The 25,639-nt window shown below is 47.7% G+C and overlaps 1 protein-coding gene across 4 annotated transcripts in view; it reads left to right on the forward strand.

Moving 5' to 3' along the window:
• The window catches only part of LOC119433854 (cAMP-specific 3',5'-cyclic phosphodiesterase 4C), a 595,748-nt gene that overhangs the window by 228,648 nt on the left and 341,461 nt on the right, over window positions 1-25,639 (forward strand). Inside the window, exon 1 of one of the 4 annotated variants that reach the window (XM_037701121.2) lies at window positions 5,525-8,007. The exons of 2 other annotated variants lie outside the window; for them this stretch is intronic. In XM_037701121.2, the coding sequence (XP_037557049.1) occupies window positions 7,556-8,007 (452 nt within the window). In that variant the 5' untranslated portion in view covers window positions 5,525-7,555. Of the gene's footprint in view, window positions 1-5,524; window positions 8,008-25,639 lie in introns of those variants that run through there. One more of the 4 variants, XM_037701122.2, reaches the window with a different exon arrangement.

A 25,639-nucleotide genomic window follows, 5' to 3' on the forward strand; every position in this document is an offset into this window, starting at 1 on the left:
ATCGAAAAAAAAAAGCAGCAACAAGAACAGTCATGCATTGTTCAAAAACTCCGCGTGATATTGCTTCCAAGCAACATTATACTCTCGTTCGTGCTTAAGAAAATTGAATAATATAAATTTTTTTCTCTCTCTCTTCTATGCCTTTCTTGCCGCTTTCGCGCGTGTGTTCATGCAAAAGCGGCCTCTATCGTTAATATATATATATATATATATATATATATATATATATAGTTCCTCGGGCAATTTTCCCGAAATCTTCCCCTCTTATGTGGACCCTGATGGGTTCGCGAGCTTGATTCGTCTGGAACGCTCTCCCAACGGCTCTCACGCCGTTAAGCCATAAGCGCTGCTTGTCAATGGAAATTGCGCTCTTCGCGGTAGGCTTCTCTGCACTATGGGAGTGTGTAGCGGAGTAGCTTGGCCCCATCATATTGCGCTGCTGGCCCGCTCACTCACCCCAACTCGTTTTACGGCTGATGGAGCGGCTCGCAATCTCTCGCCTCTTTATTTCAATTTGGCGGTGGGGGCACTAGTCGCGAGATGAGGAGCGAGAGCGTTCTTTATCTTTCGGTGATTATAAAATTCGCCCTTTATAGTTTTTCTTTTTTCCATTTTTTTTAATTCTCTCGGTAATGCCGGTGGTGGTGGCGGAGAAAAAGCAAAGTTTGGGAGGTTCTTTAATGCCTCATGTGAGTTGACAGGTGCGAACGGGGGGTGGTCCGTAGCCCCCTTCAATAGTAAAATCATTATTCAAAGCCACTCGAGGAATGCGGCTGCTTGATGCTTCTTGTCTTCTCAGGACGTTCAAACTGACGTTTATTGCGTAACCTAAATCCTACAACTCTTACACATTCCCAAACTTACACAGATACAGTAAAATGTACCTACAAACGTATCACGGCATCTGCCCCTGGTGCGGCGACACACGCCCTACACTTTTTCACATTTCGTTAAGGTGCGGGGGCAAACCTCAACACTTAAAGACGCCTAGCACGTCATTTGAGCGGTGGGAGGTACAGCTGACCGGCGATACCCTGGCGGGACAAGAAGCTCTCGTACAGCAAGTTCGTCGAGCAGCCGTGGCCAGTGGAGTCCTGGAATGAGGACACCACCCACTCAACCTCAAGAGCAACAACCTCGAAGGTCCAAATAAATGTTTTCACTCTCTCTCTCTTTCTCTTGCGCCGAGCTTTAGGTCTCGTAAAGCAAAGTCGGGTCAGTTTTCCCAGCAACGTGTAGGGCCTGAAAAAAAGAAGAAAATTCGAACTCATTCTGCGCAATAGTTTTAAGAACAGGAACCTGCATGCTTCAGTGGTTGCGCGCTGCTCCCAGGGCAATCGGTGATATAGGGCCAATCGTAATTGCAGACTTATATACAGCGACATCCTGCCTTCCTGAATTTCTTTTTTCTTTAATGAGAAGCGAAGTTTGACACAGTCGTGTTTTTGTTCTGTTTTACGCTGCTGTTACGACGAGCGGCACAATACCCGTTCGAGGAATTAAGAACATTTGCCCTCTCGGGTACTCAAAAAGTACAGAAACTTGTTCCGCGCAGAAGAGGCCTACTTCTCCTCGTAATCTCGTGATTACCGGAGATTCCGCAAAACTTGTGTGTGTGTGTTTTTTTTTTTTTTTTCATTCGACAGAGACTAGAATAAAGGATGGAACTAGCTGTGTGCTTCATTGGAGGATGAGACCAGGCAATGTAGTGGCGCGATTAAAAGACATCACTGAGCTGCGCCAGCAGGAAACGCGCTAGCATAGGATCTATTTCATCCGTGCAGCTCTTCTGCCGAGGCAATTGTTCGCCTCAGGCAATGGAAGTATGGGGAAGTATTATGGTTTTGTTTTTCGCTTTTTCTTTGCGTTAGACGCTTTAGTAATCTGTTCCAGTTCCCGGTGCTTCCGGTTTCCGCATCGGTACTCTTTTTTTTTTTCAGTTATTACTGGTCCGGTTGCTTCCATAAGTACTATAACCTCAACCTGCGCCTTAAAGTGCTGGTTCTTTTCTTTAGCCCTGATAGCTCGCGGGCTTGTACGATTTCAATGCCGTGTCTTAACTATACCACCAGCTTTGAATAGTCGCCTTGTTCAGGAACCTTTGATCTGCAATAGCATTGGCTGGACCATCGCTGTTAAGCGGCCTCTTATGAAAACCCGGCCCATAGCTTTTATTTGAGCTCCGATGACGACCGTCTGGCAAGAAATTATTATCGTCGACTTTCTTCGTGTCTTTTTTTCCCTCCTAAACGTCAGCAATTACAGTAGATTTGTTTCCCGTGGTTAGGATTTTAGTCTGAACTTGTATGCTGTGCATGGTCGCTTTACGACTCCGGCGCACTGAAAAGTCTGTTGTCGTGCAATTTTTTTGCCTGCTGTTCCTTGTGTTGGAACTCTATTTTTGTTGTGGTTGGTTCGTATTAATATTTGGGGATCTTTAGTCTTGCTTTTTCTCTCTCTCTCTCTCTTTCCTTCCCTTCTCGCCATCTTCACGTTTCCATGTTTCTGTCCCCTCTTTCCTGGAGAGTTTGCAGGCTTTGTGCCCCTTCCGGTGACCGTTTCCGGACTGCTCCATGCATACCTTTTCTCCCTTTCAGATGTAGATATGTCTTCAAAACAAGTAATAATAATGAAAGGGGAATTTATTAAAACTCTTCAAAGGAAGCAAAAGAGGCTCTGTACGAACGCTCGCGTCTCGCGCCGGAGGGATGACAGTACCCACAGCGCTGCAGGCATATTGTCCACTATAATCAATAAATAAATAAATAAATAAATAAATAAATAAATAAATAAATAAATAAATAAATAAATAAATAAATAAATAAATAAATAAATAAATAAAAAATGTCACAGTTTCGCCCTAAGGGCGAAGCAATGAATGCGATAGCAACAGAGCAATGTCATACGAAGTAAGGTGAGCGGCTTTGGTAGCAACAACACGCAGAACTGTTGTCGACGCCATCGGCGTTTTGCCCGCGTTAGCTCAAAATGCGTGCGGCGTTGGTGACTGTTGCTGGAGCCTCTGATATAAATAGCCACTTGGTGCCGCAGCTAAACGTCGGCTCCCTTCCCTCCCCCTCCCCCACGGACTCTCGCGCGTCTGAAGAAGGCGCGTTTGCTCTACATATATGGTCATTGTAAAGGAGAAAAGAGACGCCTACTTCTGCAGCCCTTAAGCGAGCACGGCGCAGAACGCGCGTTTGTTCTCCGCCGTGCGTTCACTCCCTGTGAAAGCGCGCGTCCCTCGCGCCCTTTCACTCGCACATACAGCGTTCGGCGGCGCGCGGCGACGATTTCATCTCCAAATGACGTCATACGGAACCTCACGGCGACGGCGACGCCGACGGCGACGGCGACGCCGACGGCAGAAATCTGCTTTTGAGTGTCCATATAATTGCTATCGCAATAATAAATAAATAAATAAATCATGCTTATTTAACGTCCCCAGGAACAACACTAAGCTGTTGTTCTGGCGCACGCATACATTACAAACCAAAAAACAAAAACATTGTAGGGGAGAATCATTAAAAAATAAATGAATAAAAATAAAAATTGTGAAAAGAAGAGAGTACGGACAACAAAGCGCAAAGTGAATACAAAAGAAAAAGGAGGAGAAGGGCACTTTAACAATTCATGAAATTATAACACAAGGCAAAGCTCGGAAAAGAACGATGACAAGGAGTTATGAAAGATATCAAGATCACGAAAGTATAAGCATTATAAAGACTCTGTATCCTGTGGACAGTTGGGTGTTCGTGATGACAGGCAGGAACATGGAAAGGTCTATGTTCTCTGGTGATCTTGCGTGGGATATGAAACGATGACACAGCTGAGTAGTTCGGGACACGTGAGGTTACCGTGAAGGAGTTTGAAGAGAAACAGAAGGTCAGCGCGATTACGACGGTCGCGAAGTGAGGGCAATGGCAACAATCCAACAGTGCTAGTACAGGGTGCAATGTCCAGGTTTGCAAAGCGGTGATTATATATGCTTAGAAACTTTTTCTGGACACGATCTATAATGTAACCTGTTGGATCTAGAAGAGCCATTCCAGACGACCGACGCATATTCGAGTTGAGGAAGACAGATGGTTGTGTACAATTTGCGGAACGGTGTAGGAGACTTGAATTCCCTCGATAGTCTGCATACAGAACCAAGAGAGCGCATACCCCGCATTGCAACACGTTTAGTGTGAGCCGAAAAGTGTAAGGTTGCATCAAAAATTACACCAAGATCATTGATCTCGCAGATCTTACACAACGGCACAGAATCTACAGAATAACAAAGAAATACTCGCTGTTTTGCGTGTGAAAGTCATGACAATTACAACAACAACAACAACAACAACAACAATAATAATAATAATAATAATAATAATAATAACACTGATGATGATGACTTCTTCTGTAGGTTGATGCCTTCGTACGACACACTAACGCCTTATGTATTGCACACGCGTTCACTGCCCTAGTTTCGATTGGTATACCGGGGCTAATTTCAACGTGCAAAGGCTGGTGCAGGACGTCCGGCAGGAGCGAACCAACCTCAGCCGGTGCTGCGCCGAAGCCTACTCCTAGTGTCGATAAGCCAGCTACATTAGCTTCGGCGCCACCACCAGCGCCTGCCAGACGGCGGGGCCATCCACGATGGTCGTCCTGCGCCCCTCATCAAAACAAAGCCCCGCCGTCAGCCGGCATTATCTGCCGTCGCGCGCCGTGCTCTGCTGCCGCACGCATCGCCAAAGGGGACCACCCGAGGGGCTCTCCCCGACTCGAGCAGCGTAGAGGCGAGCCCAGTGTGGAGGCGGGGGAAGTCGGAAGGGCTTCTGCAGCCGGCACGCAGCGCGCGCAGCAGCATCTGTCGACGTGGGATCTTGGCTCGCGAGCGACACGCGCTCTGCCACCGCCGGGTATAGGGTCCGGGCCTCCTCTGTTGGTTCGCTCTCGACGCTAGGAAGCCCGCTCGCCCGACAGGGCTTCATCGCCAGTGGAACCGCAACCCTCCCGCATCCACTCCGGCCGTGGCCCGCTCTTTCTTTCCTCTTCTCTTTCTCTTCGTTCCCTCGGAGTTTGAGCTTGAGGCTTCCGAGGCCTACGCCCTTCTTTTCTCTCTCGCGTCTTTCTTTGACCCGCGCACGTTCCGTGTGGGTTTTTTTTTTTTTTTTCTTTTTGCTGTCATTTAACTTCTCTGAGCTGGTTGGAGAGGAGGAGTATTGTGTGTGTGTGTGTGTGCGTGTGCGCGCGTATAGTGGGAGCTGCTGCCTGCTTCTACTGCTGCTCGCTGGCTGGGCTCGCCACGGGGCACCGTCCAGGCTCGGTTCCAAGGCGCGGGTTCCCCCCGTACTGCTCGAGCGGCGTTTCTTCCGCAGTGGAAGCGCTCCCCCGCCCACCCCCTCGTTCTTGCTAGCCGCTTCTTTCTTTCGCACGAAGGAGCCCGATCCGCAGCCAAGCAGCAGCGAACGCGGCTTCTTCGCTCCTTCTCTGTCGCGCTCCCGAACAGAAAGAGCAAACTGCGCGCTCTTTCCTTCGACCCTCACCGCCGGCGAACCTCGAGTCGCAAGCGCTGCCTCCTTCTTGTGTCGGTGGTGTTGCCGTTTGCTCGCCGCTGCTGCCGCCGCGTCTTGTTTTGATCGCTGCGCGACGTCGTCGACGTCTCTGGCTCCTGGGAACGTGCCTCGGCGCCGTCTTTGTTCGCGATAATGCGCCGTAGTTCGCTCGCTGTTGACGCGAACCAACTCGCTGCCGCGTGCGACGCCGACCTCGTGGTGCCTTGGCTCGGCTCGACTGCCGTGTCTTGGAAGCCTGTTCGCCAGTGACAGCGCATCGCCTGTGGTTTCAGCTTTCGGGACGACAGGGCGGCCTAGAAATTCCGGCCTTCCGTGGCGAAGCGGAGATTGCAATCGTGAATTGCTTGCTCGTGGTCCCTCCGTGGCTACGAGGATACGTCGAGGATCGCAAGTGTGATTGTCATCGGTAGCTAATGGCCCTAGGGCCACGGACAACAAACTGCGTGACGTCGAACGCTCTAGGCTTGGATGGCTGGTTGATCTCACGGCGAAAGGGTTTTCTGACTTTTTCGGGAGTTCGCCGCTTACGAGACTGACGGCTGACAATCATCTAATTTTCTTTTGATGCATCTCGTGACATGTCCTGGACATTCTGCGAGTGTGTGCAAACGATGTGATGCGCTTTCGTCGTCGTGGGATATCATTACTCGGTGCGGTTCCGGAAAGACTTCGCGAAACTGTTCAACGCTACGTTCATGCCCTGCTTAGGGCACCCTGCTGTGATCCCTACCCTCTTGGCAGCGCATTCGTGTCTTGGGTGGCCTAGCCTGCTGAGTGCGCCGCCAGTGACAGAAAGGTCCCGGTGTTGACAAACGGAGTGTGGCGACGGAGGAGACGCGCCGCGTGACTCTACCTCGCTAAGAAACTACGTCAAAGTGTCCTGCCCTGAATTCGTGCGATAGCGAGCGCTTCTGGATTCGGATCCTCCGATCTCGGACGAGTCTCTCGCGTGACACATTGCGAATGTGGGTAGTGACATTTACGAAACGCCGGAAGCAACATCTTCGCTTTGGCATGACGGCACAGTCCTATTGTTACTTGCCTCCCACCGTCTGGCATCGCCAACAGGTTTGAATCTCACCGCGGCAGGGAGGACAGTGACGTCAGCTTGCTTGTGCTTCGGATACATTGCGGTAGATCGCCGGCGTGTCGCATCTGGATGGTACTGCTTCGCCACGGGAATATACGTGATGTGTGGTCGGCGTTGCTTGTGATGTGCTTCGCTGTGCTGTGACGTGTGTGCGGTGAAAACGGAGGCCTGCGTAGGAAGCACGTCTACGCCCCTCAATTTAACGTCTCGCTGAGCTATCGTACAACGTTGGGGTTACTTGAGGTCTTTTCGGCTTTTATTTTTATATTTGTTGATTGATCGCTGGTGGAGATCTCGTGGAGCTTTCGCACGTAGTGCCGCGAGCGTTGACGCTGGAAAGCGTCGCGTTCCCTCACCCTCAGTGCTTGCGCTTATCGCGAAAACGTACGTGAGGTTCTCAGAGTGTGCGCGCATTTGGTGCGATGTAAGCCGTTCTTTCAAGCCACCTGGAAGCGCCAGTGGTTCGTTAATTAATATTTTGCCCTGGTCACGTGTCGATTTGGTTAAATCGGACTCACTCGACTGTAAAATTGCCAGTTCGTCTTATAAGGCCACCTTCTATCCGATAATTTTTAGCGCTGCGAGAGCCCTCTGTTCCCCCAGGCGACGCAGGCGACCTCGAGGAGCGAGCGCAATATCCTCACGTCGGTGAGTGAGATTCTTGACGTCGCAGCGTGCGGCCAGTCAAATCCGCATGCGAGTTTCTCTTTCGGGTTTCGTTCAGTGAGGCGCGGTAACGCTGGAGCCACGAAGTAGGACGACCGCCTTGGGCCCGTACTCACTCGAAGCTGGCGGCCCATGCGTTGCCCCTCCCAACAAGGCCGTGGCGTCGACAGCTGTAGGACAACGACCGCGCCGCTGCTCCGACGTCGTGCTCGGCGCCGCGGCCGTGGGTCCGTCCATGTGGTGGTGGGACCTCCGCGGCTCCCTGTCGTCGGTGCCCGTCGCGTGCGCGGTGTGTCTCGTGCTGGCTAGCGCGGTCAGCCTCGTGCTCGCGTGGTCGACCGTGTTGGGCGTCGTGTTCACCGTGGCCTCAGTGTTCGGACTGGCGCTTGCCACTAGGCCTAACGGCCCCGCCGTGCCTCAGTCGTTGCCGCCGTCACCGACGCCAGCTGCTCCTTCGACGGTGGTGATGACGCCCACCGTCGCGGACGACGTCGTCGTCGATGACGACGAGGATGACTACGATGATTTCGCCGAGAAGTCGTCGCCGTCGCCCATTCTGGAGCCGGTCAAGAGCCGCGGATCTGGTCCGGGCTCCCGTAGCGCCACGGTCGGTGCCCTTGGGCTGTCGCGGCAGCATATCATCCATCTGCGACGTCTCTACCAGCGGCACCACGGGCCCGGCGTTCGGTAATGCCCGATCCTGTCTATACACTATAGGGAAACGTCAAAGAAATGATCGCGTGTACGAAAACATCGTGTGCCAGCTCAGGTGGAGGAGCTCTGCTTATGTCTGCTGTTGTGTCTTTGATGAAGAGTAGCATCGAGAGTTCTTCCGATGAACTGTGAAGCGTACCGGTAGCAAATGTATCATCAGCTCTCGCTATGGATGTTCTCTTTCACAGTTCACTGCATCTGTGATCTTTCACGGTGTTCATCGCTCTGATTGTTTTGATCGCCAGGCTTCTATGCATCAGCGCTGCACGCTAAATGGTTTACGAATGTGATGACGATACCATGCACTGGTTGAAAGTTATGTGTGAGCTTCATGCTAAGCACCCGTAGAACACAACAATCAGCAGTCCTTCGTGACATCCTGCAGGAGTGAATGAAAGCTCGTTTTATTGATGATGTTGATGATTTAGCTTATGCTTTTAGATTAGGCCTGTTCGTGGCTTAACATGGGTGGAAAGGAGACGTTTTCTTTTTCGTCATATCTCATAATTGAGCGATGACAGAGCTTTGTGTCTTATTGCACTCTTCATACAGAAGCGCCCTCGTTGAGCAGTCTTTCCCGCCGGTTGTAATACTTGAGCGCCCGAATAGTTCGGCGTCTACGCGTCGAGGAGCTGCGATATCGTTCAGCAGCCGTCGTTCGTTTACGTTCACATTATGCGCGATGAAGGCGGCTCGGACTTTTGTGCCGGGAATACCGAGTCTTGCGTCTAGCCCTTGCTCTCTATGCTCGGTGCATATCAATGCGGGGATTAGGCGGCCGATTGATGTATGTAAATGCCTGTGCCTAGTTGCATCTGCGCTTGAAATGAGTGAGATGTGCTCTAGGAAGTGGCGTGATGAGTGACGCCCGCCTACGCTTCTATTTAGCACGACTCGGCGTTTGTGGGATGTGGAGTAAGTACATGCTGTAGCTTCGCCCCGGAAGAAATAATACTGAATCATAAAAGGATACGCGGTCTGTGCGCCTCTTGTGAAAGCGTGCCGAGTCGATCTTGTTATGCAGCCTCATCGATGCAGTGCACATTTCCCGCAGCTTTCATGGGCTACATAAATTACCACATCGCTCATATGGTAATTCACCCACCGTCACTTGAACAAACTTCTCTGGTTAGTGCTGTTGGAAGTAAGATGGTGGGAGACCCATTGCTCCCTTCCCATCGGCATGACTGCCGTCGCAGATACTCGGCCAATCATATCAGCGACCGGCAAGTGACCACTCCCAGAACTTACTTATGTATTTCTTTCTCTTTCTTTCTTTCTTTCTGAACGACTGAGAAGACAAATCACCCCACCGTTGGCACCTCCTGAGACCCCTGTTATTCTCCCACGTATAGTATAGCTGCAAATAGCGCATAAAATCGTGATTAAAAGACAATATAATTGGCGGGAAGTGCCAATATACATGTATTTATTATTTTGTGGTAACTGTCAAAAAGGTCTGTTTGGATAGTCTTTTGCAAAATGAACATATATCTTGCTATAAAGTCCGAAATATTATCACAGGTATAAAAACTATTTACACGATGTATTTACACGAGATACATAAACAGCAGCTGAAAGTCCAGAAAGGCTGTTGCCACTTAGTCGTCTTCTCCGTCGTCGACATTGTCTGCTTCCCTCACCGTAACACAACCACCGGCGGGAAAAGCACCGTCCCGATGCTTCAGACGGGGCCATCGGGAAGGGCATAGTAAGGCTTAAGCCGAGAGACGTGTACGACGTCAGGTGATGTGGAACCGGGTAGGTCAGGTGATGTGGAACCGGATCAGTGGGATTATCTCATAGGTGACATTGGTCACTCGACGTAGAACGCGGTAAGGGCCTTTATAGCACGGAAGGCGTTTCTCGGAGAGCCCCATTCGGCGGCAAGGGGACCAAAGTAGGACGAGAGAGCCTGGTGAAAAGTACGTCTCACGATGGCGACAATTGTAAGCGTGCTTTTGCGTTTCCTGCGATGCCAACAAACGACTACGGGCAAGCTGGCGCGCATGGTCAGCGTGAGCGATGGCGTCGCGGGCATACTCGGTCCCCGAATGCCGTACCAAGGGGAGCGAAGCGTCCAATGGTAATACAGGGTCACGACCGAAGAGCAAGTAAAAGGGGGAATACCCAGTAGTATCGTGGCGTGACGAATTATAGGCGAACGTGGCATAGGGTAGCGCAACATCTCAGTCCTTGTCGTCGGGTGAAACGTATTTCGAGAGCATGTCAATGATGGTCCGATTAAGTCGCTCAGTAAGGCCGTTGGTCTGTGGATGGTAGGAGGTAGCTAGTTTGTGCTTGGTAGAACAGGAGCGTAGGATATCGGCGATGACTTGGGGGAGGAAAGTGCGGCCACGATCTGTAAGCAGCTGTCGCGGGGCGCCATGGACTAAAATGATATCCCGGAGTAGGAAATCGGCGACGTCAGTCGCGCAGCTCGTGGGAAGCGCCCGAGCGATGGCGTAGCGCGTCGCGTAATCAGTAGCCATAGCGATCCACCTGTTGCCGGAGCTGTACTCGGGGAAAGGGCCAAGGAGATTCAAATCCTCGCGGAAGAATGGCTCAGTTGGAATGGCGATCGGCTGTAAGTACCCGGCAGGAAGCATTGCTGGCTTTTTCCGATGTTGACAGGGCTTGCAAGCAGCTACATATCGCCGTACGGAGCGTGCGAACCCGGCCAGTAGAAGCGGCGGCGCGCGCGGTCGTAAGTGCGAGCAACCCCAAGGTGTCCAGCAGTAGGGGCGTCATCAAGTTCCTGCAAGCACGGTTGAGCGGAAGTGTTGGGGAACGACAGAGAGAAGGGGAGGACCGTCAGGGTGAAAATTGCGGCGGTACAATATCCCGTCGTTGATGACGAACCACCGTAACGATGGATCAGTAGGAGCAGATTCCATTCGGTCAATGAGGGTCCTCAAGGTAGCGTCATGGCGTTGCTCGTGGGCCATGTCCAAAAGCTGGGAAATGGAAAGAACACTTGCGGAGGCGTCCGTGTCGGCGTTGGCGGGAGTGTGTACAGGGCAACGGGACAAGCAGTCGGCGTCATTGTGTAGGCGACCAGACCTATACACCACAGAATAGGAATACTCCTCTAGCCACAAAGCCCGTCGTACAAGCCTCCCTGTGGGATCTTTTAAGGACGAAAGCCAACAGAGGCCGTCGTGGTCCGTTACAATAGAAAAGGGCATGCCGTATAAATAAGGGCGGAATTTCGTTACTGCCCGCACAAGGGCCAAACATTCGCGGTCGGTAATAGAGTAATTCCGCTCCGCAGGTGACAAAGACGGCTAGCGTACGCGATGACACGTTCACGACCGTGCTGAACTTGTGCCAAGACGGTACCGATGCCGTGGCCACTGGCATCGGTGCGCACCTCTGTAGGGGCTGACGTATCGAAGTGTCCTAGAATCGGCGGGGTGGTGAGTGTGGTGGTAAGGCGAGAAAAGGCGGCGGCCTGAACGGCTCCCCATGAAAACGGCACCTTTTTCTTAAGGAGATTTGTCAGAGGGCGTGCTATGGTGGCAAAATCTTTAACAAAGCGGCGAAAGTAAGAGCAAAGGCCCACAAAACTTCGGACATCTTTTGCGGACTGTGGGACAGGAAACTCTTTCACGGCGCGAATTTTGTCCGGGTCTGGTCGGATACAAGACGCATTGACGACATGTCCAAGGACAGTAATTTCACGGTGGCCGAAGTTACATTTCTTCGAGTTGAGCTGTAGACCTTGCGAAAGACAGCAAGTACAGCTGAAAGGCGCTCAAGGTGTGTGCTGAATGTGGGCGAGAACACAATAACATCATCTAGGTAGCAGAGACAAGTCTACCACTTGAATCCTTGGAGTAATGAGTACATAATACGCTCAAAGGTAGTCCATTATACGCTCAAATCAAAGTTAGGCACGCTAGCGTCATTTGTTTGAATTAGTGGCAACAAAGCTATTTGGATACACTTTGCTAAGCTTACAGATATTTTTCTGTGAAATCTATGAAATGATTACCGGCGACTCGAGGTATTTTGCTCCTAGACTTCTTGTATATCAATCCCTGCACACTTTCTGCAAATACCTTGCGACTGTATGTCATAATAGAGCAAATAAAATAGGCATGCTAATGCCGTTTAGTGTATAGCTTCAATTGACAAGAACACAACCATAGTGTACAGGAAGGCCTTCATTTTTTATTTACCATGTGACTGGGAGTAATCGGTGTCACCTAAAGTCCTCACCAACGCTTTTTAAAATCAGTTTTAAAAAATGCTAAGCAGCGTACCTGAAATCTAGAGTGTCTAAATCTATTTATATTGGTGAGGGAACTCTCTATAAGGCAATGTGTAGGCCGTTCACGCAGTTGTGAGCAGATGGTGCGGTTTTACTATTCTACTTGCAACGTTTAATGATATTTTTTTTCTCCTTGTCACAGCACTCTGACTTATATCTTTTCAGCTTAGTTGACTCGATCACCATATCGAGCAAATCAAAACAGTAATAGAATTGCGCCTAACTTTCGCCGTCTGTGCTTCCATTCTGTGCACGTTGTCTGCGAACCGCAGCTAGCACTGGTAAACGCTGGCAGCATCGCCCTTCGCCGCCCCTCACTTAAACAAGCCATAATTTACTCGGCGCACGTAGGAAGGGGCCATCAACAAGCGTCCGTATGCGCGCCGATAGAAAAGCGAGCGGTTTCCGGCGAAGAGCGCGCGCGGAAGCCGTGTTTACGACGTCTTCCCATCAAACGTCACGCGGTGGGAACGAAAATAGGAGAGGGGAAGAACTTGATCGTGTTCGCGATGTTTTTCTAACGCTATCCGCCCTTGCGGCCAATATTTTTAACGCGGCAGCAGGGATGGGGTGAACGGCCACGGAAGAGCGAACTTTCTTGCTGCGCGAACAACGACCACCACTGTGGTATAAAACTGGGCGCCCTTTGACGCGCCATTTATAAACAACGCATTTCGATCGCATTTATGGCACTTCTGCGGTTTTGGTCAGAGCGGGTAGGAGGCGCAAGTTAACGCAGCTAATGTGGAGTTCCGAACTCCACTGGAGTATAGTGCACAGCTGTTACCGTAATGCCGATATCTACCTGCGTTGTATAAACGAAAACTTAATCTAGAAATACGTTAAGCTGCATTAGTATGTTACCATTCTGCAATGTCAAAACATGCAATTTACGCTTAGAAGATTCTTGTAAAGACGCGAGAATTAAAGAGAGGTTTCGACGCCGTCTTCAAGTTCCCGCACTAATTCGCCATGGCGTCATGGATGTTTATGGCGTCTGATTGGGCCTAGTTAATTTTCAGCAGATGCGCTGCACATACTGTAAAGGAGCCAAAGATTGAACTTATAGAATTTCGACAACTATTACTGCGTCGCAATGACCTAAAGAGGACAATTTACTTTGAAATACGTGACTTCTCACTGACGTACCGGCACTCTGGTTCTGGCGCGAAATTTAAAGGAAAAAAGCTAGAGTTAGACCTTTTTTTTTTTTTTTTTTTTGGGGGGGGGGGGGGGTCAAACTCTAAAGAGCTGGAGAGGGGGGGGGGGGGTCTTTCTGAGACCAGTTTCATGCCGTTTCCACTCATTTAGGGCCAGAAATGTTTGTAGTTTTGTTTGCTGCAAAGAGTATGCATCGCGATTTTTAGGTCCTTTTCGGACCATCGATGTACGATGTGTTGGCGAGCGCTTCTGCAGTTATCGAGTACTGTGTTACTCGGTTCAATAAATAGCACGTGTTAAAAAAAGAACGATTGTAGTGGCAGATTCCGATTTAGTAATCGTAGCGAAAGGTTGGTGGTGGCTTACGGCCACCTGTGGCACTCGTAGGCCAGGTTTACCTCCTTCGAATAAGGTCTAAAATGTCAAAATACGATCTTATGCCACCAAATGTTGTGATGTTGGATTTTCATTCATGAAAAAGCGTGTTACTAATACATCACGTTTCGTCACTGTCGTTGTTGTAGCTGAGGTGTCGATGTTGAGGCACACACAGGACTGCAAAACATCCACTAAGCTTCCTGGCACCTCGTGACGTTGTTCGCAGCGTGTCTGCTGCTATCATCACCATCATCATAATCATCAAGATCATCATAATCACCAACCTATTTTTATGTCCACTGCGTGATGAAGGCCTCTCCAGAGATCTCCAATTACCCCTGTCTTGCGCTAGCGGACTCCAACTGACGCTTGCAAATTTTCTAATTTGATCACCCCACCTCATTTTCTGCCATCTTCGACTGCGCTTCCCTTCTCTTGGCACCCTTTCTGTAACTCTGATGGTCCACCGTTTACCTCCCCTACGCTTTATATGGCTTGCCCAGCTTCATATATTTCTCTTTATGTCAATTAGATTATCGTCTAACCCAGTTTGGTCTCTGATCCAAACTGCTTTTTTCCAGTCTCTTAACGTTACGCCTAACACTTTTCGTTCCATCGCGCTTTGCGCGGTCCTTAACCTGTTCTCGAGTTTCTGCCCCATCTGTTAGCACCGGTAGAATGCAGTGATTGTACAACGGCAGTGGTAAGCTCCGAGTCGCGATTTGGCAATGCCTGCCGTATGCACTCCAACCCATTTTTGTTCTTCTGTAAGTTTGCTGCTACAGAAGTAAATCATTCGCATGAGATGGTGTTTCGTTTCGTCGCGGCGGCATCCATCTTGTTCAAGCTCCTGTTTTTCGAGAGGGCGATGAAAGGCCTTTTTTTTTGCGGTTACTTTTGTGGAAACAAGGAGAGAAAGAATTATAAATAAGTCAAAGAAAAACAGCGTAGCAGTGGAAGGCTGGACTAAGTGGTTATGATTGAGACTGAACATTGTGCTACACTCTTCAGGAAGACGACACGGAGAAGTGATGACGAGGGTGACAGAACACACGCTAGACGTTCAGCTGGTGGTTTATCTTGCACGTGATAAAGATAGAACGAACATGTAGGTTGAACCCCTGGGGTTAACCATATATTTTTTACTTAGATATGCTTTACGGAGTGAACTATGAAGAGAAAGCGGAGCAACATAAACATAAAGGGCGCGCACAATACGAGATTATAGCAGGCAGCGTTCTCAGTTTATTGCTGAGGCCCTTATAGGCACAAATAGCTGGAGAAATTGGGTTATATATCCTTCAGCGCGTAGATCCTTTGGAAGCACTTGTCCAGAATTTCACTGGACCTTGACTTGCGACTTCGCCTGCCACCCGCACTCACCTGTAGTGAAATAGCTTTATTGTGCCGCGCGTGGTTGGGCGTCGCATTCGAAATCTAAATGATCCGCGCGCCGCGTGCCATTCTTGCGGATCTGAAGCCATAGAGCGCATTCTATGCCACTGTCTGTCTATCCGCTGTCAATTATATGCGGTAAGCACTAGTCTCTGCTGCCTATAAACAGCAGCCCGATCTCGGAAGCAAATGATCCTGAGACCTTGGCTGAAGGACTGCAGTATGCACAAGCCACCAAATAGCCATTGTGTTGTTTGAACGCTACTGAGCAATACGGACACTTGTGACAATACGTGAATGAACACTCATCTGAGGGTGTACCCACACTGACTCTTCTTCATAGTTATCTTTGCATTTTCCTCTTCGTTACGTGTAGGGTAACCAACCGGGCGCGACTATGGTTAACCTCCCTGTCTTTCGGTCTTGATCTCCCTCTCGCTGACCTTGAAACGTTTGTTCTAATAGGGGGCAAATGATCCATCTGTCTAGGACCTTGCGCTTCACTTCCCCTGTGCTGTGACATAGACATACAGAGAGGTTTCCGATTGATTCCTCGTGTCCGCATTTGACATTTGGAGCAGCGATTGAGTTTTCCTCTCCGTCATTTGATCCGATTCGCAGGAGTTTACAAGGTTCGGGTCAAACGACTTCCTCGTCTCGTTCCACCATTGTCTGTCGTATTTAACGCGCGTTGCTTCCATAGCACATCACCGCCGTTGACATGGTTGCGACGCGCTAGACAAATGTGTTATTGGATGCTACACTGTAGCATTCGTATCAACGAGATTCGTCGAACAGGAGTTCGAAGTTGGGTTAGCTTGTAGAGCAATATTACGTAAGAACAGCGCGAGCTACAGGACCAGCAACAAAGGGGCTGTGTGACGTTGGCCGCGTTGGTAACACCCACATTAGACGTTTGCTGTTTCTCCCGTCTTTTCATGTATGTGTCTTTCGCCAAATATTATTTGTTTTCGTGGTGCCGTTTTCCTTCGATTCCTTGTCGCCTTTCCTCTTATTCTTTGCTAAATGGGAAAAATTGGAATCTTGGCCAGTAGTAGGCCCCGCTATCCCAAGATCATAGGAATGGAAAGCAACAACAAATAAATAAAGATAATGAAAATACAAAACATTGTCAAATATTTCATAAAATGATAAAACACTAACAGAGCAAGTATGTAGGTCACGAAGAAAGAAAAAAGGATGTACCAAGACCAGAATATCACAAACATGTACAGGTAGTGCGAACATGGAAGGAATTTAAAACGCACATTAACTACCGTTCAGAAGGAATTTATCAATTCAGTATCTACGAGAAAACACCTTCCCTGGTCCTCTACACTTGTTGTCTTTTTGCGTTCGTTCATGCTTCAGACAGAGACACTTTCTTGCGTTTGCTACTTTTGCACACTTTGAAAGTTGCCCTTCATCCCAGTCACGGATCCCTATACTTTAGAACTCGGAGTCAACGTTCGCAGCACATTTTGGCTTGTTTGCCGCGTTCACCGAAAGACCTCTTTTGAAGTTTGGTCAGAATCTCCGGAAGAGTATACTATACCACACTGTTATTTAGTGCCTTTATTTTTTTCCCCCGATAGTTGAAGTACTATGGCGCTCTCTTATTTCTGCTAGTTCGTGTACTTCTGCAAAGCATCGTGATCTGAATTGCGTAAACAATGTGTGCGTCCAGACTCGCCCTGCGTTTCTGCTTTATCTCGTTGCGGCAGACGAAACAAAAGAGCGGCTTGCAGAAAAAAAAAAAAAAAGGCACTGTGAAAAGTTGCGTGGTCGTGGGTGCCCCTGAAACGCAAGTCTATTTTAGTTCTCCTTTTTATCGCTTATTTGGTTCCTGTACCTGTACGTATCTTCAACTATAGTCCAAGCCGCGAATCTTATCCTATAGAAATTGATGAATGTACGAATGCCAGAACACTGGTGCCTATTTGTTCTTGTTTATTATTTTTTTCTCTCCTGTTCATCTCCTGCATCTGAAAGTTTCTCAAAATCCTTTGGGAATGAATGGGTTTATGAATTTTTTGATATTTTCCCCCTTATGTTGGTACCGGTCGTATGTTCTCTGATGTAAGGCAGAATTGAAGCTGTGAAGAGTTGCTTTAGAGCCACAAAGTATGACCCATTTCTATGCCGGCTCATCGATGACGTAATTCACAGCGGCACGGCGAACTGCAAGTTCGTCCACCTTATATGTAGTCATGTTTGACACTTTCAATTTAACTGTCACCCGCCCTGGTGGCATAGTGGCTTAGGCGTTACGCTGCTAAGCCCGAAGGTGCGCATCGAATCCCGACCGCGGCGGCCGCATTTGGATGGGGGTGAAATGCAAAAAACGCATGTGTACCGTGCATTGGGTGCACGATCGCCAGGTGCTCAAAATTAATCGGGAGTCCCCCACTACTGTGTGCCTCATAATGAAATGGTGCTATGACACGTAAATTCCAGAATTTAATTTTAATTTCATCAATTTAACTGTGATAGCTTCGCTGGAACGCCGAAAGCGGTAGCTGTGCTGGTAGGCGAGATTGAACCGCCTGTATGTATATGTATGCGGTCCTGGTACAGTAATGGCAGAGTCAGTTGCCTCTGCAGAGCCAGGGACGGATAATTGCTTTTGTTTGTAATTCCTGGAATAATCAAGGTTCAGTTAAAGCTTGCACAGGCATCACAGGGCAGATGAAGGCTTTTCCGCAGATGTGTAAGCTGACGATATATACTTAAGTTGATCAGCGCCAGTCACTCGTGAAAAGGTCGCTTGATGTCTCTCGGCCGGAAGACAAGCTAAGTGGTCGCCGGGGATCCTTCACAGATGGTGAATGTGTGCTCTGGAAGAGTCGGCGGCCACGTATGTCAGGATCATATGTTCCCTTGCGCGTTGAACCATAGTGGAGGTACATTGCTCAGCGATTCAAAAACAATGCTCGGTGCGTATGGTTGACAGCACTTCTTGCGCCACCTGTGGGCGGTGGGGACACTGAGATGATGTACCTATTGTAGCATATTATAAAAGCGAGGGCATTTGTGACGCATTGTGACTGCATTTGGCCCCCCGAGTTCGCCATTGATTTAATCCCAAACAGGCATTGAGTATGCCTTGGGTTCAATTTACCCGCCTCGCAATGTGAGAGGGTTTTTTTTTTTTTTCTTGGCACCAATGAATGTAACTGGCAAGGCAAGTCGTATACACAAATGTGTACACCGTGATGAAAGGAGTTCAGCAGTTAGAAAACATGTGAAGTCGAGTTACTGCTTACCGCGAGTGAGTGCGCTCATGGGGCTACCCTGTATGCAAAGTGAAAACGGCGCTTATTGGCGGATATTTGCTGTAGACACTTCGTGTGATGTACAGTGTGTTTCTGCGAAAGACCCTTGAGTAGTCCTTACGAAACGTGTGGTTGAGATAAAATGGTAATATTTGTTCTCACGTTATGCGAACCCTCCAACGCTGGGAATTCTGTGATACTGGCCGTTAAGCTACTTAAATGTAATTTACTAATGCTTAGTGCTAAATTTAACTAACTTGCAACAGTGCGGTCGAACCTTGCGAGAGACAAAGCTGGTCGAAACGTATTTTAGACCTAGATAAAAAATTGTGGAATTTTACATACCAAAACGACGACATACTTATGAGGTACGTCGGTGTGAGCAATTCCAGATTTATTTAGATCCGCCTTGGGTTTTTAACCTGCCCCCAGTGCGCAGTAGAGGAGCGTTTTTGCATTCCGCCAGGGGCGAACCCGCGACCTCGAGCTTAGCAACGTAACGTATTGCTGGCCTAGTTCGTTTGTCATGTCTTGCAAAAGGCGCCAGACGCATTACGGACAAAGGAAACTGCTGTCTCCATTGCCCGTCGTGTTCTGCGGTATCATTTGTAAGCCAAGAGTGTTCGGTGTCTATTTGGCATCAATCCCAAGATTACTTTCTGTACACATAAGTGTAGCAATACTTATCGCGTCAACATGGGGGCCCAACGTGTCATTTTCCCTCAGCACTAATAAACTCTGAAAGGAAACTGCGCGTGAGGCAAATGTGACAAGTTCTGAAAGACAAAGTGGCAGGTTTTGTGGCACATTTTTAGTGCGGACACTTGCAAGATGAAGCTAGTGTGTATTCCTGCGAAATGGACATGCCTTGAGCACGCTCCGGCTTCAATCTCGAAATATTGCATGCGCGGCGAATCGAATAATTTAAGTGTCAGCGGTATTTAGTTAACCAGAAAGCTGAGTGGAGATTGTCGCACAACTCTTCAGATCCGATACCGCCACCAGTGCATATACTCCCGAAAAGGTAAAGCTTTTTTTCCTGTAACTCTTATAGTCGCAGTCGTGTTAGCGCAGTCGAGGACGGTAGAAAGTCAGGTGGGATGAGGAGGTTAGCAAATTCGCAGGCGCAAGTTGGAATACGCTAGCGCAAGACAGGGGCAATTGGAGATCGCAGGGAGAGGCCTTCGTCCTGCAGTGGACATAAATATAGGCTGATGATGATGATGATGAACTCTTATAGTGAGTGAAATAAGTCTTTAATGAAATAACTGCTCACAATTCTAAGATAGCATCAGAGTTACATATTTCTTGTGTTACAGAATATTGGGATCGATACCCAGCACCTCCACCACTTATAAAGGGGGTTTATTGGAGTTCGTAGCGACAGCGGGTCGCAGGATGTACCGAGCCCAGTCCTCTCGCTCGAGCTTCTGCTGCGCGCTTGATGCTGCCGATGCTGCTGACTCTGCGTCGACGTTCGTCATCTTCCTTACAACCCCACCATAAGTGACCTATAGATTTATATATTGTCACATATACGTATATTTCTTTATGACTTTCTGGATACCTTTCACTGCGCCTTCTGTTTGCATACCACATATATATTTATAGTATGCGTCTGATCGTGTTCTGCAAAACAGTGCTTCTAACATAACGTTGCACACTACCGGTAAGCGACATACTTGTCCCAACTCCTGCGAGATTCAACCAGAGTGCTGACTCACCTGCAAGGAAACATAAAACGAACTTTTCTTTATTTTTATAGTTTTATTTAATTTTTTTTCCTCGTTCTCGCTTCTTCGCTATTTGGGACTCCTACCACCTACCGCATTTCTTCCAAATGTCATCTCCTCCAAACGCACCGTATCGTTCGCTGTGTCGTTCAAGAACGTAAATAAGCCCCATTCTGGTGCTAAGCAGCATAAACTTTAAAAAAAAGATTGATATCTCTAGAGCGACACCCCCAGCTCCATCGGGACACTTTCTTGCGCGGGGAGCTCGCATTGGCTTTTTCACGCGCCACGTATTTCAGCGCCACATTCGTTCACGTTTTCCTTGGAGCTCTTTTTTTTTTCCTATTCAGTTTCTTTCTCGAACGCTATCAAGCTAGCGAGGGGCTACGGATTACGACCTGGGCTGCTGCGGGTCGTTACGCGCCTAGGTGTCGACGCGAAACGTTCCCAGTCGTTCGTGATGTCACTCGGAAAAAGTGGCGCGAGTCGGCGTTATTGTCGTGTGTTTGTGCGTTCCGCTCAGAATCGAGGAACCCTTGTTTGACGTTCTTTGTGCGTGTACTGAGTTACCTGAGTAAGTCCTGCATGGAATCTCGGATAGAATTAACGAAAAAAAAAATTGACGTTCGTTCAAAAGGCGTCGCGGAACTTTCGAAGAAACAGAAACCTTCCAGGTCTAATAAGCGAAGCCTCTTTTTGTTACATGCTGCTGACGGCAATAGCAGCAACGAGCTGCGTAAAGACGTTCGTTTGTTTATTTGTCATGAGTTGAAGGGCGTGTTGGCTTTGATATGATGTTGTCTGCTGCCTGCCTCAAAAGAAAGCATTATGTCCTCATACACGCAGTTCTTTGTTGGGAAAAAGGTGAATCACAATGATCCCAGCGGCAATTACACTACCACACAATTGTAAAATAATAATAATAACTGTGCGAGCAAAAACTTTGGTTCATCATTAGAACACGCACGATGACAGTACCGCGTAATATCGGAAACATTAGGGTAAATAAAAACAAAAGTAGAATATGGATAAATCTTCCGTACAAGGGCACTACCACGTGACAATCCTAAATAGTGCAGTATTTTGTTTTTTCGTCTGCCTTTCTTCGTTCGTGCTCCATATTCAATTACTGGCGGTGCCTGCCTTGGCTGAAATATTAAAGTAATCGTGTCGTTAATATATGAAAGGGCAACAACGTAGCTTATGGTGGGAGATAAGGAGTAAGGTGGGATGGGGTGAGGTAGGTGCTTTTATCCACTACTTATCAACTTTATTTGTTCCACCCTGTTTTAGGAGGCTGGTGATTTGTTATTTGTTTGGCATTGATATTGTCACGACGATTGCTGCTTTAGTGTGATTTGTATTGGTGTAATGGTCGTCTGCACTCAGCCAAACTGCAATCGCGACTTTCAGCCCAGCTGACGATGCAGCATGTCCGTTTAACGAAATTTTATTGATTGATTGATTGAAATGGATTGGAAAACAGTGTAGCACATTTTAGTTTATTATTATTATTATTATTATTATTATTATTATTATTATTATTATTATTATTATTATTATTATTATTATTATTATTATTATTATTATTATTATTATTATTATTATTATTATTATTATAAACGTTGAATGCTTTGTAGTATATGCGGCGGCGGCGTCCGATGACACGGTGTTCGTCCTTGCCACTTTCTGTAGTTACGGATCTTAATGCGCCACTGCACCTCTGGTTATAATAAATTAAAAATTTTTATATCAAGTGCCGGGAGCTGGGCCAATCGTCTAGAAACGCGTGCTTCTTTGTTCCTACTGTTCTCTGGCAACTGGCGACAGAAATCTTCCTCGTTTGGGCATTTACGACTTGCCTGTCGCAGCGTGCTTTCGCGTGCTTGCGGTTTGAATGATCATAGTGACTATACGTACTCCTTCCTTGGTGGGTTTCGGCTTTTATGTGGTCGTGATTGAGTTGACATGATGAATTCAGAAGGTGTGCTTTGCCATCTCAGTTGAGGGCAGGATGTAAACGCCGTTGCCCCGCCGTCAATCTCTGAACAATACACTTCGTTTTGATTCCACTGCCAGCCGCTGTGATTGCAGTCGTATTTCTAGAGCGCAAGGCTGTCGAGTGGTTCGAAGAGTCTCGGCAAAATGGAGGAGAGGGCGAGAAACTTGTGCAACAATAGCGCCACGCGTGATTTCTTTTTATTTTATTTTTTTTAATTTTTGTCTGACGATCGGAGTCGCAAGCGGGGTTGCGACGACATCTATTCGCTGGGCGTATGTCTAACGAAAATCAGGGCTTTGTGTAAATAAACTTTTTATTTGTGCCTAATGAAGGTGAGGGATTTGTTGAACGACTAGCGGATTGTGACGTGTGCCGCTTTAAACAACAAAGTCTGAGAATCGGGTTTTGTCCGAAAGGCACAATCTGTTTAGTGCGGTTGTCGAGACACTCGTACAGCAACTTAACCTGTCTCCAGAAATTAAGGCATGGAATTAACTTCTGTGATTAGTTACTTTGAAATAAGTTGCTCATTGTCGCATCGGCAGTGTCTCGTTTTTTCTTTCGTTTTTTTTTTTTTTTTTATTTTTATTCCTCGTAGAATATTCGTCGCAGGTTCTGTGTTACCAAATCTTTCGTATTTACGCAAGTGAAAACAATACAGCATCGGTTAGCCCGGTTGCATCATATGCAATGGTACAACACTTCATTCTTGCGAATCGGAGAGTATTCTGCTGAATATTCAATAGGCTTAAATTTAGCCGATATCGAGTCTTGAAGCACGATTGTGCAGAGACGTTACTAGGCATATTTATTGTAAACAGGCGTAATATGCACGCCGCTTTGAACGTTCAGCCTTAACTATAAGAATGGCGAACGATGCAATCTGTTTGAATTTCCCAGAACATCAGAGAGCAAATTATTCTTGCTTTGAATCTCTTTCAATGAAATTCTGTTTAGCATGACAAACGTGTTTCGGTTCGGTGGTGCCGCTTTCGCTACTAATTCGTAAGTTCAGCCTGGTATGGCTTTATCAGGATGTTTATTCCTCAATTACATCTGAAAACCGTCTATTGAGCGTATTATACTATAAGTGTATTCGATACTTATCGCGCGCGCGCGGGTGTGTGTTGGGGGGGGGGGGGTGGGGGGGACACGTTATCCTGCCCGACTGTCTTTGGATAGTCCGCTCTACGGTAACTTACCGTCTCCTTTTGTCTGGCATCAATAAAAATCAACCGAAATACTTTATATGTTCCTGCTGTGAACCTCGCTTTTGACAGATAAAACTAGACCATGACTTAATTTTGTTCTGGAAATATATTGAATTAAACAGCTAGCTCTCTGTAACCTCCTGTCTTCTTGTGATTCCTTTCGAATCCGAGGACTTCAAGTTTGAATACATACGCAATATTCAGTCTCATGCGCACTAAATATTCAGCAGTCACTTAGCCTGCATGAAGCATGCTGATTTATTCTGCATTTATGAGCACTTTGTCGCGTATAGTCTGAGAGAAGTGGTAATAAATTCTGTCTCTCTTTTTTTCGCAGGTGAGTAATTTCCTCCTCATGCTGGTCCTGGTTGACGCTCATCGAGTGCGCGATTTCTTTTCGGGCTGTGTGTGATACCGTAAGTGTGCTATTCTGTATTTGGTAGGCGAGAAGTTCCACGTTTCTGGGCGCAGTGCGTCAGAAACTAATACAACGAAATAACCTGCGTATGATAATGTTGTAATGTAGCGTAGAATAAGAACTCTTTGACCCTCTGATCGCAACGTCTCCGTAAACTGCAAGAACCATTCCCCGAAAGGCTCGCATAGCCTGAAAGTCTCCAGAAACCGTACTTGCTGGAAAGCTTTGCTTTTTGAGCGCGGTTCAGTAGCAGCTTGGTATTTTGTCTATAAATCCGGTCACGCCTCGCGATCAAGTTTCGAGCTTCCATTGCAACACTAGCAGCTGCCATGCCGCCTACTCGGAGACTGCAAATTTTTTCTTCGTTTTGTTTTTCGCGTTTCTGGCAATATTTATAGAAACACACGCAGAACTACTTTAGTGCACGTGGAAACAGGCTTTTCTTGTGATATTTTAGAACTTCCGACGCCCAGAATTTATCTAAGCAGACCCTTCCACGCCGTCTGCGAGATGGTTTTGACCGTCACGTCTTTAAGCGATGACCAACGTGAGAACGCACCTTCCCGCGTATCAGCTTACCACTACACGCCCTAAGCTCTCTGTGGTTTTGTCGTGTTGAAGCTTTCCCCGCTTCATCGAAGACGACACCTAAAGAAAAGAAGAGTTCTTTCGTCAAGCCCCACCCGGTGTGTCCGAGTGCTGGCGACGTGCTTGGACTTGTCATTGACTGTCACTGTGCCGTCGAGTCTCTTCACGTCGTCATCGTCAGGCTTGCGGCGGGGTCTCTTGAAAGCCTCCGCGCTGTTTACGCCGAATGCGGGATAGCGTGCCTCGGCAACTGTTAAGAACTTCGTCTCCGAAACCATGTTTTGTAGGGGATCCGAGAGAGAGAGAATATTTTTCGTGCTTAGAACTCTACAGAGTGGTGAATCCAAGGTTTGATATTTCTACTTTTCCTTTGTGAGGCCGAAGTTTAAATCAAAGTCTGACGAATACTTCTTTGTCGTTGTTCTTGTGTCGTCAATGAAGACGAACAACACACTATCTGGAAACAAGAGACGCGAGCTCGCTGTTGTGAGGCGTCGGAACCATAGCACGATTCGTTACGTGTAAAGAATGGCGCGTCACATAAGCCTCTAGCTGTAGCAAGTGCGGTGCTGTAGTGTCGCAATCACCTAAGACTGCTGGTGACCACGGAGTATCGCTGGTACTGCGCGGGTTGTAGTAGTCAGTTTTGGTTGATTGATCATTCATTCATTCATTCATTCATTCATCGATCGATGGACGAGAAACCAGAAAGTGTTGCAATGTATATTTCGGTGGCATCTCAGTAACGATAAATTGTTGAATGATTCAATGATTCAAGAATGACGACATCAGGACAAATTGAACGCGTTGCAGCAAAAATGAAGTCTTTAGCGTGTTCTAGCAGTCAGTTACGATCACATGTCATTAGAAACGCATAAGCGAACACAGGCGTTAGGGAGCAGTGTCGCAAAACCTCTTTACTGGACGGTTTCAGGATGCGAAATCTGTCGTACGTCGTTGGATTTCTGCAAATCCCCAGAGTTATTGCATATTACCTATACATTTCATCACTTATCATACACTCTCCGTAAAAATATACTACCATTTTTTGTTTTACACCCCGTCATGGTTTCTTTGAAAGAAAGAAGAAATGGAGAATGATGAGTAATTTAGGTTTTGAGCTGTCCAAGTATGAAACGGCATCGCGTCACCACCGCATTGTGCAAGC

Source organism: Dermacentor silvarum, chromosome 11 (assembly GCF_013339745.2).
Source record: "Dermacentor silvarum isolate Dsil-2018 chromosome 11, BIME_Dsil_1.4, whole genome shotgun sequence".
Lineage (NCBI taxonomy): Eukaryota > Metazoa > Arthropoda > Arachnida > Ixodida > Ixodidae > Dermacentor > Dermacentor silvarum.